Below are 13,472 nucleotides of genomic sequence, written 5' to 3'. Positions count from 1 at the left end.
CAAGAGCAGGTCATGTAACAACCCCGCTCCACAATACAATGGCAGAAACTGTGCTGGATCTTCCACAAGTACTGCTGACTGTAATACACATCATTGTCCAAGTAAGTTTCTCTTCTACATTAAGTTGATAGGAGTATAGATTGCCCTCTGATGTTCTGACTGATACCCACTCCATTCTTCTACAATGTCCGAATCAACTATTCAATACGGGTGTTCTTGCACTAAGACCCGTGATCCTCACTTCGAAAATACAACTGACGTGTCTTTTGCACAGAGCAAGGTGGAATGTCGAACACTTCGTAGAATAACTTGATAGAGTACTAATAGAACATGTTGATTTATCTCAGAAAAGTGCATGGCAAAACACAAAATGAAAATTCGTGGATTTTCTCTAATTAGATCTGGTTTTACTTAGACACGGCTGTTTAAAATGTAAATGGGGCTTAAGAATCGAGGATCCCACCAACCACACCCTCAATACCTTTGCTTGCTTTTTCACTCATGTGATTGCATTTAACGAGGAAGGGATCTTCATCGTGCCACACCTGCTGTGACACGGGGTCTCAACTTTTGCTATCTCAACTGAAGGATCGCCCCATTTAGTCGCCTCTTACGACAATAATCTGTTTTGAAAAATAACAGTGAACAAAACTGTAGATAGTAACCATGAACATGTCTATCTCAAGATAAATACTTCTGTAAGAATCAGTTTTAACATATCACATATTCCAAATCCATAAGAATGTTACAAGGTTAATAGCAATCCCCAATGTCCTATTTTTAACCAAATTGACAATAGTCAAGCATACGTGTACCTATCAAATCCGCTCAAATCCGCGACAATCATGTGTCATTATATACATATATGAGTGGGGGCAATAAAAAGCGTATTTTCTATCGAGCGTAAGGACTGCATTGCATACACTGTAGGTATCCTTACTTAGTTGAACGTGTGTCTATTAATTACAGTATTTGGTTTTTGGTGCTTTCATATATACCTATATAGTATATACATGTAACTCTATCGACATTGTTGGATCCAGTAAATGTTCTATCAAGCCCCTATTTTTGCTCCTCACGATAATATTAACAGCTATGAAGGAGAAACTTTAAACGCACTGTGCCACAGAATATACCAGAAATGGTGCAAATTGAATATGGATACCAAAGAACTTTTAGTAAATTTGAAATCGCAAAACCTTTCTCAAATCAACAAAATCAAAACGTATGACTGTTCAACACTTTACACGACCATTCCTTACGACAAATTAAAGATTAGACCTTTTGACATTATAGACAGTTGCTTCATATCGAGGCAAGCTACAATGTACTGACAGACAAGTTGATGGTACAGGGATTTCAACAGTTTTGATTATAGTCAGCATTTCGCATGCTAGTTATAACGATCTAGTATGCAAATACAACCTATCATTGGGTCAAATGCAGGGTGTCAAGTCCCTATTCATTCCTATATTTTCCTATAGACTTGAAGGTTCCTATATTTTCCCTATAAGTCATTAAAATCCCTATAAAGCCCTATATATCCCCAAAAATGACAGACCTATTTTCAAAACTGATAAAAAAAGAAGAAAAATCCAGGAGCTGATGCTAGATTGATATTTAATTTATACATGTAGATTGTTATGAAGAGAATAACTATGATGATTGTATAATAACTGTCTATTTGATGAAAACTGTCCCCATCTGAAAGTATTTTGATTATGTTTAATATCATTTCTTCTCCACCTAGCTGGATTTTTGTTTTACAGAAACAATAAACTTTTATACAAATTCTTTAATAAAAACGCTATTTATTCCTATAAATCTGCTGTAAAAATCCATATATATATATATATATATATATATATATATATATATATATATATATACAAAGCACTAAAATGACCAACGACACGAACAACAAGATTGTCAAATTTTCGGGAATTCTTTTCGTTTGTCCTGAAGAAGGGACGCCTAAAATTTGACAATCTCGTTGTTTGTGTCGTTGGTCATTTTAGTGCTTTGTATATTTTTTTGTATTTGACCTTGTATCCATGTTGTGGATCCGACACTCTGAGGTATCGGGTGTTGTTGGAACTTTAGTGCTTATATATATATATATATATATATATATATATATATATATATATACATGTCCTATAAACTGCAAAACAATTCCTATAATCCTATATTTTTTAAACTAAAAGTGGTTTGACACCCTGGCAATGCTGTCTGACGTGTTTCATACCGATTGTTAGACATTTCTTGAAACACTGATCTTTATCTTCACCTATCATCTAGTGATCAGTCATTCAAAACAAATTACGTTGTTGAAGGCCACTCTGATTCCACGTAAAAGTACTCTGAAGTTGAAATTAAAAACAAATACGCTGGAGTACCTCATTGACAATATCTTCGTAGTCTTTCGTGATTAGGACTTTCAACAGTCTGATGGAATTTCCATGGGCACGAATCGTGCTCCTTTATTGGCTAATCTGTTTTTATTTTTATTTTATTATGCAGAGTTTTTTCAAAACCTTCTATATGAGAAGAAAATATATCTTGCTGTGGCCTTTCAACTCGACATTTAGATATATCGACGACGTTTTATGTATTAACAATAATTATTTTTATTCATATGCCGATTTTATATATCCCTTTGAACTCGAGATAAAAGACACCACGGATACCTTCACATCTGCATTGTACATCTGTTTCGTTCTTAGATATTTTGATAAAAATGAATATTAACGGCAAACTAACAACTCAAATATTTGACAAACGGGATGATTTAAACTTCTCCATCGACAAATTTGCATATTTATGTAGCAATATTCCATTATCACCTGCATATGGTGTTTATATATCTCAACTGATTCGATACGCACGATCTTGTTCTACATATGATCAGTGTTTAAATCGAGGTAGCCTACTGGTAAACAAGTTGATGTTACAGGGGTTTCAACAGTCTCGTTCAAGGTCAGCATTTCGCAAATTCTATGGTTGTTATAATGATCTAATTTGCCCATATAACCTATCATTGGGTTACATGCTGTTTGATGTGTTCAATACCAATAGTTAGGCCGTTCTTGGCACACTAATTTTAGCTGCGGACTTTTCGTTTTCCTGATCAAGAGATAGGGCTCTCCGCGGGTGTGACCGGTCTACAGGGGATGCTTACTCCTGCGAGACACCTGATCCCACCTCTGGTATGTACAGGCGTCCTTGTTTACCCAAATCTTTATTGTATTCTTGGTGGGATCTATGAGATTGATCACTGTTCGTTGTCTTCGCCTTTCATCTAAAGTTTGGTGTTCTTTATAGCGATTGACATTTGAATTACAAGGCAGAAATGAGTACTGAGTTGATTTACCTAGTGAAAATATGGGAAGTTGGCGATGGAGAAGCCGAAATCATAAAGTTGAGTTGTTAACTTGCCCTTAATATATACGTTCCCTTAATATATACGTTCAATAAAATATCTAAGTTTGAAGCAGAAGTGGACAACTCTGTGGTGTCTTTTATTTTGAGTTCACCTGGATATCAAATAGACATATGAATGAAAATTATTATTGTAAATAGATAATATGTCGTCAATATATCTAAAAATGTCGAATTGAAGGCCACAGCAAGAATTTCTTTCTTCTCACGTAGATGTTTTTGATCAAATTCTGCCTCGTAGGAACATAACAGCAGGTCAGCTAACAAAGGAGCACAATTCATGTCCATGGGGATTCCAACAGAATGTTGGAAGACCTGATCACCATAGACTACAAAGATATTGTCAATGAGGTTCTCGAGCATGTTCTTTATTTCAACTTCAGAGTACTTGTGCGTGGAATCAGTGTCGTTTAACAAAGAAATTTTTTGAATGACTGATCACTAAATATTAATATATTTGCGTTTTCCATTTTTATTGAAGAAACAACTGTCTATGATGTCAAAAAGACTAATCTTTAATTCACCATGTCAATCAAAATAATAATGAAAGTAAGAAGCGTATGTTATTAACAACTATTTTGAGATTTTTAGAATATCTAAAACAATTATACGGAAGTGATCGAGTTTTTTTTACCCTAATAACAGTGTTTATATCGGGATTTTGCGGCCCAGTTTACGCTTGTGTTAATGTTTTCTTGTAAACTCAATTAATTCAGTAACCATTTTACATCACGAAAATGTAGTTTTCTGGTTTCAATCTAATTGCGATCGGGTTCGGTTCAAATATTTCTAAATTTTGTCCTTATCATTCCAATATCTTTTTTCGGAAATATTCTTTGAAAAACATGTAGATTTTAAACATATTAACAAATAATGTTTTAACTTTTCATAATTGATTTTTATTAAAAACGATTAGAACGTGAATTTGAGGAATTTAGATATATTTTATTAGGTATTTATATCATGCATCTAATCATAGCGAAATTTGGACTTTAAAATCTTTTACTAGACTAGTGTTTGCAAACAAAACAACTTAAATTCCTAATTCTGGAAAAAAATTAATTTTTTTATATAAAACAATTGAAAGTTTGTATCTCTTTCGATGGTGCAGTCATACTTCATACGAGGTGTTATAAGAAGCCAATAAATAATTTTCTCGTTAAATGCGCCAACTTCCATGAAAATGGGGGCTGCATGGGCCCCTTACTTTACCTTGTCCTTGATCGTTATCTAACAAAACTTATATTTACAGTTCACGGGAACTGGGTGTCATGGACTAGCTGGGGGTCTTGCACAGTGACATGTGGTGGTGGTACCAAGGACAGGTCAAGGACATGTACTAACCCTGCTCCAAGATATAATGGAAGAAACTGTGTTGGATCAGGGTCAAGCCGGACAACCTGTAATACACACCACTGTCCAAGTATGTATAGGATTGACATGCTTTAGTGATACTCGTATCGCTTTTACATCTACCCAGATGACTCTGTCAGAGAGTACAGTTGTTTATACTTTAATCAAAAGCTGTCAATTTTAACGTGTTGTTCTTGCTGCAATCAAACCTTCAGGTTGTTATCATCTTTTTGAACTCGGTATAAAATTTGGATTAAGATAAATTGGGTATTGGTTACTTTAACCTTTTACCTCATATCAACGTTAGTTAAATCGCACATGGGAGTTCACATTATTTTTTTATGCTTAGTTGATGGTGTCTGGGCGGCTTGGAGTTCCTGGGGCTCGTGCACGGTCACCTGCGGCGGGGGCACCAAGGATAGGTCAAGAACTTGTACTAATCCCAGGCCTCAGTACCTCGGAAAAGACTGCCCGGGATCAGCTGATAGTCGCACGAGTTGTAACACACACCACTGTCCCAGTGAGTTACTACTTCTCCGTTAGATAATAGTCTGAATGTCAAAACAAAATTCATATACATTCCACTAGTTTTAATTTTTTCTATCTAATATAATGTCATAAAGATATGATGTTTACAGATATTTTTATTATTAGTTACGAGTAAATATATACTTATGAACACACAAATGTAGCAGTACAATGTAAAAGCTTTAAACAGGTGTTAAATTCCTCTTTCAGTTGATGGAAAGTGGGCAGCGTGGGGCAGTTGGGGCACGTGCACAGAGACGTGTGGTGGTGGTATACAATCACGCTCTCGCACGTGCACCAATCCTACTCCACAGTATAAAGGAAAGTACTGCACGGACTTTTCCTCGGCGACACAGAGATGCAACACGCATAACTGTCCAAGTAAGCTACACCTGATAGGTTTGAGTTTTGTATTTCAAACAAATATGTCTGTAATAAATATGCTATTAGGTCTATACTATGCATAATACACAGGACCCAGTTGCAAGGAAGTTAGTAAACTTAAACTAACAATTAACTTGTCATAATCTCTTTACATTTATATAGTGATAACTAGACTTTAATTGTCACTTAAACTTAACTAACTTCTGTGCAACATGGTCCAGATCTTTAAATTTTCACGAGATTATGAAAATTCATTCCGATGTAAATATTTTCCTAATAGATAAGTATGTATTCATTGTTTCGCGGCTTATAGAAATTTTATACATGCATGTTACAATATATAGTTGATGGAGCATGGGCGGCTTGGGGAAATTGGAACACGTGCACAGTGACTTGTGGTGGCGGGACACAGGGGCGAAAAAGAACATGCACAAACCCTGCACCTCAATATGGAGGCGCTAATTGTCCCGGAAGTACCGATTCCCGCCAATCTTGTAACTCCAATCCTTGTCCAAGTAGGTGATTTTCAAAACAAAATGATTTTAAGTGATGTCTATGAAAAATATCTTTGAGAAGGGTGTTTTCACAATGCCTGTCAACCATAGATACATGAAACATCAATTTTCATAAAAATGAAGGGGATTTTTTTTAATGCAGTAGAAATATGAAGATTAAGTTTTGTGCCGAAGGTAACAATACAAGAATAAGAATTGATTTTAGGGTAAAGTTCATCAGCAATAATAGGACCCGTAGATCAGTTTTACAAATATCTATCTCAGCAATTCTCAGTGTTCACAACTATTGGAATCATTTTCGTATTTAACTATAATGATAGAAAGAGGAGATTGATTGATTGTTTACGTTCTGTCGTTCTTCACATATATCATTTTAGTTGACGGAAACTGGGCGAACTGGGGATCTTGGAAGACATGTTCTGTAACGTGTGGTGGAGGTACACAGGATCGGGACAGGAGCTGCACTAATCCCTCTCCTCAGCATGGCGGAGCCAGATGTCCAGGGACCAGTACCAGTTCCCAGAACTGTAACACACAAGTCTGCATAAGTATGTCGTTTTTGAGCAATTAAAAAGGAAAACCAATTGCAGCCATAGTTGGCCTTTTTTTTGAAAAAAAAATTCTTATCAAATAATGCAGTTCACGGCTTTATGTGTGGGTGATGTATATTTACAATGTACCTGTGTTCGTCACAGTTGATGGTGCGTGGACAAACTGGTCTCAGTGGGGAGGATGCAGCAAGAGTTGTGGAGGAGGTAAAAGGTCAAGGTCGAGGACATGTGACAATCCCAAACCTGCCAACGGCGGAAAGTCTTGTACCGGAGGCTCTGGTGATTTTGGAGACTGTAACACTGACGATTGTCCTACCGTTGCCGCGGGAACCTACCAACAAGTAGGTGGATCTCAGTATATAATAGGGCGTGATACAGTGGTCAATTGTGTAGACTAGAAAGCACTGCCGAGGTATTACCTATTCTAAAACTTAAACCATTGCATTGATCATTGCGTTACATCTGGTGTATCATTTTGTAGCTTTGTCCGACTGGATACTTTACCTGCAAAGCAGGATCGATGACTTGTATTCAGAAGACCTTCCAGTGTGACTGTGCATCGGACTGTGACGACGGCAGCGATGAAACTTCGGACTACGCTGGTTGTACTAACACCCTGGAATGTGGGGAGGGAGGTGCAGGTACGAGATGATGATGATGATTATGTCGGTTATGATAATTCATCGATAATACATCTAATGTACAGTAATATAAGATAACACTGATATTATTTATTCTTCAGTAACTACAATAATGATCCTTATATATATATATATATATATATATATATATATATATATATCCAAATTGTGTTTTTTTTTAAAAATCACAGTGTCTGGTATAAAATATTAAAAGAAATAGAATAAACAGTACACAAAGTTAAAAATTTAACGCAAGCGCTTTCATTTTATAATCCTCAGGCGTTAGATTTTAAAATAGTTTTTGTAATATATATATATATATATATATATATATATATAAAACACGGAAATAGCAATGAACTCTTAAATGAACATAACTGCCCCTAAATGAAGAAATATTTTAATATAAAGCACAGAAAATTTCACTTTATTTGGATACCCAATTCCGCCCCTACCCGGGGTTTTACTCACGACCTGCGGAACCAAATCTCCTACCAGCATGTAACCAGCGCACTAGACCGTTCGGCTATCTAGGCAAGTCTTGACTAATCTTGACTTGCCTAGATGGCCGAGCGGCCAAATCTTTTTTTTGGGGGGGGGGGGGGGGTACACTTTACAGTGATGATCTAGAGTTTTCATTGATTTCTGGCAGACAATTCTATCAGCGATGTCCGTGTACGTTAGTTTATTAATTACCTTTCAACAAGGTGTATTAAAAGACTTTAAAACAATTCTATCAGCGATGTCCGTGTACGTTAGTTTATTAATTACCTTTCAACAAGGTGTATTAAAAGACTTTAAAATATGCGGCGTAATGTTCTGACACTTTTTTCAGTTTTATGTTAATGTGTGACAAGGAAAATTGGACTGCAATAACACAGCTGTTCATCGTCACTCAATATACAGTTAGAACATTTTGTATTGCTTCCGATATTTGTAGCTGCATGAATTATATTTATGCATGAATACAAGAATATAAAATCGGAATTACATACTTAGTGATATACTTATTTTAGGTATGACGTCACATTGCTTGCGGATTTTATCTCAACCAGGTTTTTCATGACCCGTCTTAACGTACCCATGGTACGGAAAGATGTTGGGCATCATGAGAACGATATACTTGTATTTTCGATATATAAGGCAAAAATCTGATAATCTTGCTTCGGTCTTACGGTGACACGAGTTACTGCTATTTTTTCAGGTTTGAATCTAGCTTCTTCTTTAGTGATTATGATGTCATTGATCATCTCTGTCTTCCTGACTCTTTGAGGGTAAACAGGAATTTAAAAAGAAAAAATCCCACCGGGGCTCGAATATCTGGAGGCCATCAAAACGTTTACCAAAGAAAGACTTAAAAGAAATATATTTTCCATGTTTCAGTTTTTTCATCGTTAGATATTACATCAACACAATAAAATTTGCAGTTGTTAATGATTGTTATTTCACTTCTACTTTAAATATCTGCCTCAGATTTCTTATATTTTGCATTTTACTTGATTTCTTTTACATCATTGATGTTAGGACTTGTTTGACTTAATAAATATGTGTTGTGTGTGTGTTCTTTCTTTTTCATTTATACGCAATAACGAAAATCCTACTTTTTCTACAACTTATCGAGGCTGAAAAACGAAAATTTTTATTGATTCAAAACCCAGCTGTTCACTGGCCATGAGCCCTATATCTTGATCAGGTAAATGGAGTAATCTGTAATCAAAATCAGTAGGTAAAGTCTGGCCTAATAATTGGTACTAAACACATTAGACAGCATTCGATCAGGTTATATTTGCAAATCAGATGATTATATCGACCAAAATATTTGCACAATACCAACTTTAAACGTTAACTTATAATGTCCGTATCCTGTCTTGGTTTTAAAATTCACCATACCCAGTACATACACTCGTATATAGGATCAGTTGACAAACATACTCACCTTATGCAAGTGATAATGAATTTTGTCACATAAATATGGGAAGTTGACGATGGAGAAATAAATAAAGTCATCCCGTTTGTCATAGTGAGTTGTTAGTTTCCTGTTAACGTCAATGCTCAATAAAATAATATGAGTATCATGAATATGAAACAGATAATATGGAAGACCCTATGTTATTGTTTATTTCTCGGGTTCATATCGAATCGACATATGAATGAAAGTGAGTATTGTCAATGATTAAATCTATATGTAAAGTTGGAGGCCAAAGCAAGATTTTTGTTCTTCTCGTGACTAGAACCTTTTGAAGAAATCCTGCGTTATAAGAATTCTAAAACAGGTAAGCTAATAAAGGAGAACAATTCGTGACTGAAAATTCTAACAGACTGTGTGAAAATCTAGATATTTTCAATGAGGAACTCTAGCATCATTTTTGTTTTCAATATTAACTTCAGAATGAAGAATTTCCTGGATGACTGATCACAAGGTATGGAAAATTCCAAGTTCCAATTTGTATTGAAGAAGCAACTGTCTATGGTGTCAAAAAGCTTAGTCCTTTATTTAAGGAATGGTTGTGTTTAAAAGACGTATGTTTTCATACTGTTCATTTCGGAAAAGTTTCGGAATTTCATATACACTGATATTTCTTCGGAATTTATGATTTACATCACTTCTCGAATAGATTGTACATGTAGCACGGTAGGTCTCTCCACAGCAGTTAATATTGTCATGAGGAGTAAATATACTTAAAGATACTTACTCCTCCTAGGCACCTGATCCCACCTCTGGTGTGTCCAGGGTCCGTGTTTGCCTGATCCCACCTCTGGTGTGTCCAGGGTCCGTGTTTGCCCAACTCTTTTTTTTTGTATTAATATTCCTGGTAGGATTTATGAGATTGGTCAATGTTCATTATCTTCGCCTTTCATTGGGGCTTGGTCGGGCACTTACTGGATCCAGCAATGTGTATCTGTAAGGGTTTTCTGAAGTTTGTATCCAATATAGTTACGGTAACTCATCTCCATTCGTCTTATTGACTACGATACTAAATGTGTTTAAAATTTGAAATGGAACTTGAAGTTGGATTACCAAATGCGGGCATTATAGCCAAGTTCGTATCCGTCACACGCGACATATCTGCCACGTTTTTCTAAAACTTTTTTTTTTTTTCATTTGTTCGATATGAAATGTTTTTGATTGATTTCCGATACAGATTGAATTTGTTTATAGAAACAATATTACTCTACATCGTATACCGGCATGGTTAGCTCAGTAGTTGGGTTTGATCTTCGATTGATCCAAAGTCTTCGATACAGTAACTTATTAATATCCATATATACAACCTGTTTTGATATTTTACATGCTACAAACTACCACAATATGGTACATAAAACTTTATAACAGACCTGGTAGTATACTTTAAGTTATTTTTGTAGAAACAAAATAGGATGTAGATGAATTGTACCTGAGATGTCACGAAAATTATATATCATTGAGAAACGTTGTGTGTCATTTAAATTAGTAGCAAAGCCAAAGTTGTTACAAGCTTTGTCTGCTGGAATAAAAGATATTCCTCATGTAACATATTTAATTCATCACATAATTATACATATGTATTACAGATCCGAATATATCTAATTAACACAGACGGATAAATGTTTTCTGTTTTAATGCGTCTAGTGTGAGATTTTGATATTCATCCTATACTTTTCATTCATTTTAACAACGTGTCGTGTTCTTCCTTTTCATATTTGACCCTCCAACTGGCATAATCTTTGGAAAAAATAATAATTATAGAAATTTAGTTCTTTCGCCAATTTGAAGATATGGGCTCTCTGAATTTCGGACTTTTCAGAATTAGTGGCTTCACTGATTTTGACTATGGATTCCTTCATTTACCTGTCCACAATACAGGGTTCACGGCCGATGTGACCGGTCGACAGGGAATGCTTACTCCATCTTCTCAGACATCTGATCTGTCCAGAGGTCCGAGTTTGCCGTCCTCTTAATTTGTATTTTTATAGGTGTTGTGAAATCACTGTCTTATTATCTTCACCTTTCCTTTAATCATCGAGTATGTAGCTCTACAGGTAGAATCCCAGCCGCGACAGACCTAAGTCGTTGAAATAGGTAGTGACAGTTCCATCGTCAAACGCTCGGCATCAGGTGTGAATGTCACGGGTCATCGGAGATTACCTTAAAAACGGATGTCCCATGTCACATTAGGTGTGGCACGCTAAAGAACCCTCACTGCTCAATGGCCGTAAGCGCCGAGCATAGGCCTAAATTTCCTAAATTTGAAGCCCTTCACCGGTCTTGGTGTCAGACATCTCCATACGAGTTAAAAATTCTCAAGCAAGATACAATCAATCAATCTACAGGTAAACACTCTGTCCTCGATGATATATCTTCTTCCATGAATATAAACAATAACGATCACTGTTCGTGAGTTTGCTTGTATTTTCAAAATTTGAATGCAATAGTAGATGTATATTTGCAGGAAACACATGGTATAGACTTGAACTTGAAATATGATACTGAACTTTTTTATGACGAAGAATGTTGACGGCATTTATTCCTTGTTAGTGAATTCAAGTTTAAGATGACATGATTCGGAAGGATTGTCATCTGTAACCCGCGGTGGTTTTGAGAGCCTGTGATGGGCAACATCCACAACTACAGGATTCTGTCGGGTACCTGTAAAGTGCGAAACGAAACGAAATCTACCGAAACGAAACGAAATCTACCGAAACGAAACGAAACCCACCGAAACGAAACCTAACGAAACGAAACAGATTGTATGATCGAACTCTTTTAATTATAATCATTGAAAATGGTATCTTAGGCCCCTGTTAAAGTTTACACATATAAATAAAATTCGCCTCCCCTTTGATGTAGGCTTTCGGCTTGACTGATACAAAGTTTTAAGAGTTTAGGATTCGATGCTATTTTGTACATATTTACAGCATTGTAAGATACATATGTACGTTCACAATCAAGGAATAGTACATATTGTAAAACTTGTAAACACCGCAGAAAGTAAACCAACAGGTAGCACAACAATCGGACGGCTGTTTTATATACATGCAATTCATATTGTATCGATCTAATATTTCAAATAGGGGAAGGAGGGGCGTAAACCCAGATAAACGTTACTTTAAAAATATGTCTGTTTAAAAATATGACTGTTTGGTATATGTCACACATAAATTTAGGATGTCAGGTGAAATATTTTCATTTCTATAGACTTTCATTTTACCTGTATTTCCCGAAGAAAGGGAAATACCTGTAAATATATTTTTTATTTTCGACGAAAATCCAGTATATGCATAGCACTAATTAACATCAATACTAAACACTTAAACCGATATAATATATAATAATTATATATATAACAGATAAATGAAACTTGTGTGTTTTAAAGTGCATACTGACAGTTCCATGACTACTCAAGGAAGCGCCTAACATGTGATTGAAAAAACAACGTTGCAGAAAATCATGCCGTCAAATTGTAAAAACGTGACGTCGACTTTACCGCTTGATTTCTCGATAAACGTATTATTTTAAGAATATAGGTAAACTTCACTTTAGAATATCCTCCATATCTTTTTGTTTTCAATTTTCTAGGATTTTTTTTTTTATTGTATAACAGAAATCTACACTTTGTATGTCTTCGGTGCATAAAGGACATGAAAAGAATTTTCCATTCTGATTTACAGTATAGTACATTTATTGTGGATATTTTAATTATAGCGTATATCACATGTTTAATCGTTTGCTAGAATAAACCAACTATCAAAATTTTAGTACATGAGGTTAAATTTAATTAGGTATTGTAACAATGAATACTGAATCCAGTCCTTTCTATAAATCAGTACTGAATTGAAAAATAAACTTGTAAAATATGTTAAGCATTAATTTTTGTTAATTTGAAGAATTTTGGAAAAATTGGTTTTTGACTCCCTAATCTCCTTGAGAGTACAAGTAATTTTCTGTAAAAGAATTAGATTAACAATTTCATGCATTTCCAAATTCAAAATGATAAAATCTTCAAATTACGTCCTCTGAATTTATGCTTCCTGGACAAAAATTCGCTATACAAATTGAATCCTACTGTGACTTTTGACAA

The 13,472-nt window shown here is 35.2% G+C and overlaps 1 protein-coding gene across 1 annotated transcript in view; it reads left to right on the top strand.

Annotated features, from left to right (window-relative positions):
• LOC125660474 (sushi, nidogen and EGF-like domain-containing protein 1) overlaps positions 1–8,879 on the top strand; it is a 62,495-nt gene extending 53,616 nt beyond the window's left edge. Inside the window, exons 16-24 of the mRNA XM_056149182.1 lie at positions 4,529–4,546; positions 4,694–4,864; positions 5,144–5,314; positions 5,533–5,703; positions 6,051–6,221; positions 6,599–6,769; positions 6,917–7,113; positions 7,254–7,413; positions 8,618–8,879. Of these exons, the coding sequence (XP_056005157.1) occupies positions 4,529–4,546; positions 4,694–4,864; positions 5,144–5,314; positions 5,533–5,703; positions 6,051–6,221; positions 6,599–6,769; positions 6,917–7,113; positions 7,254–7,413; positions 8,618–8,685 (1,298 nt within the window). The 3' untranslated portion in view covers positions 8,686–8,879. The remainder of the gene's footprint in view (positions 1–4,528; positions 4,547–4,693; positions 4,865–5,143; positions 5,315–5,532; positions 5,704–6,050; positions 6,222–6,598; positions 6,770–6,916; positions 7,114–7,253; positions 7,414–8,617) is intronic.
• The last annotated feature ends 4,593 nt before the right edge of the window (positions 8,880–13,472 follow it).

The sequence above is a fragment of the Ostrea edulis genome, chromosome 9, assembly GCF_947568905.1.
Source record: "Ostrea edulis chromosome 9, xbOstEdul1.1, whole genome shotgun sequence".
In the NCBI taxonomy this organism is placed as follows: Eukaryota; Metazoa; Mollusca; class Bivalvia; order Ostreida; family Ostreidae; genus Ostrea; species Ostrea edulis.
This window is presented reverse-complemented; position numbering and strand designations above follow the sequence as displayed.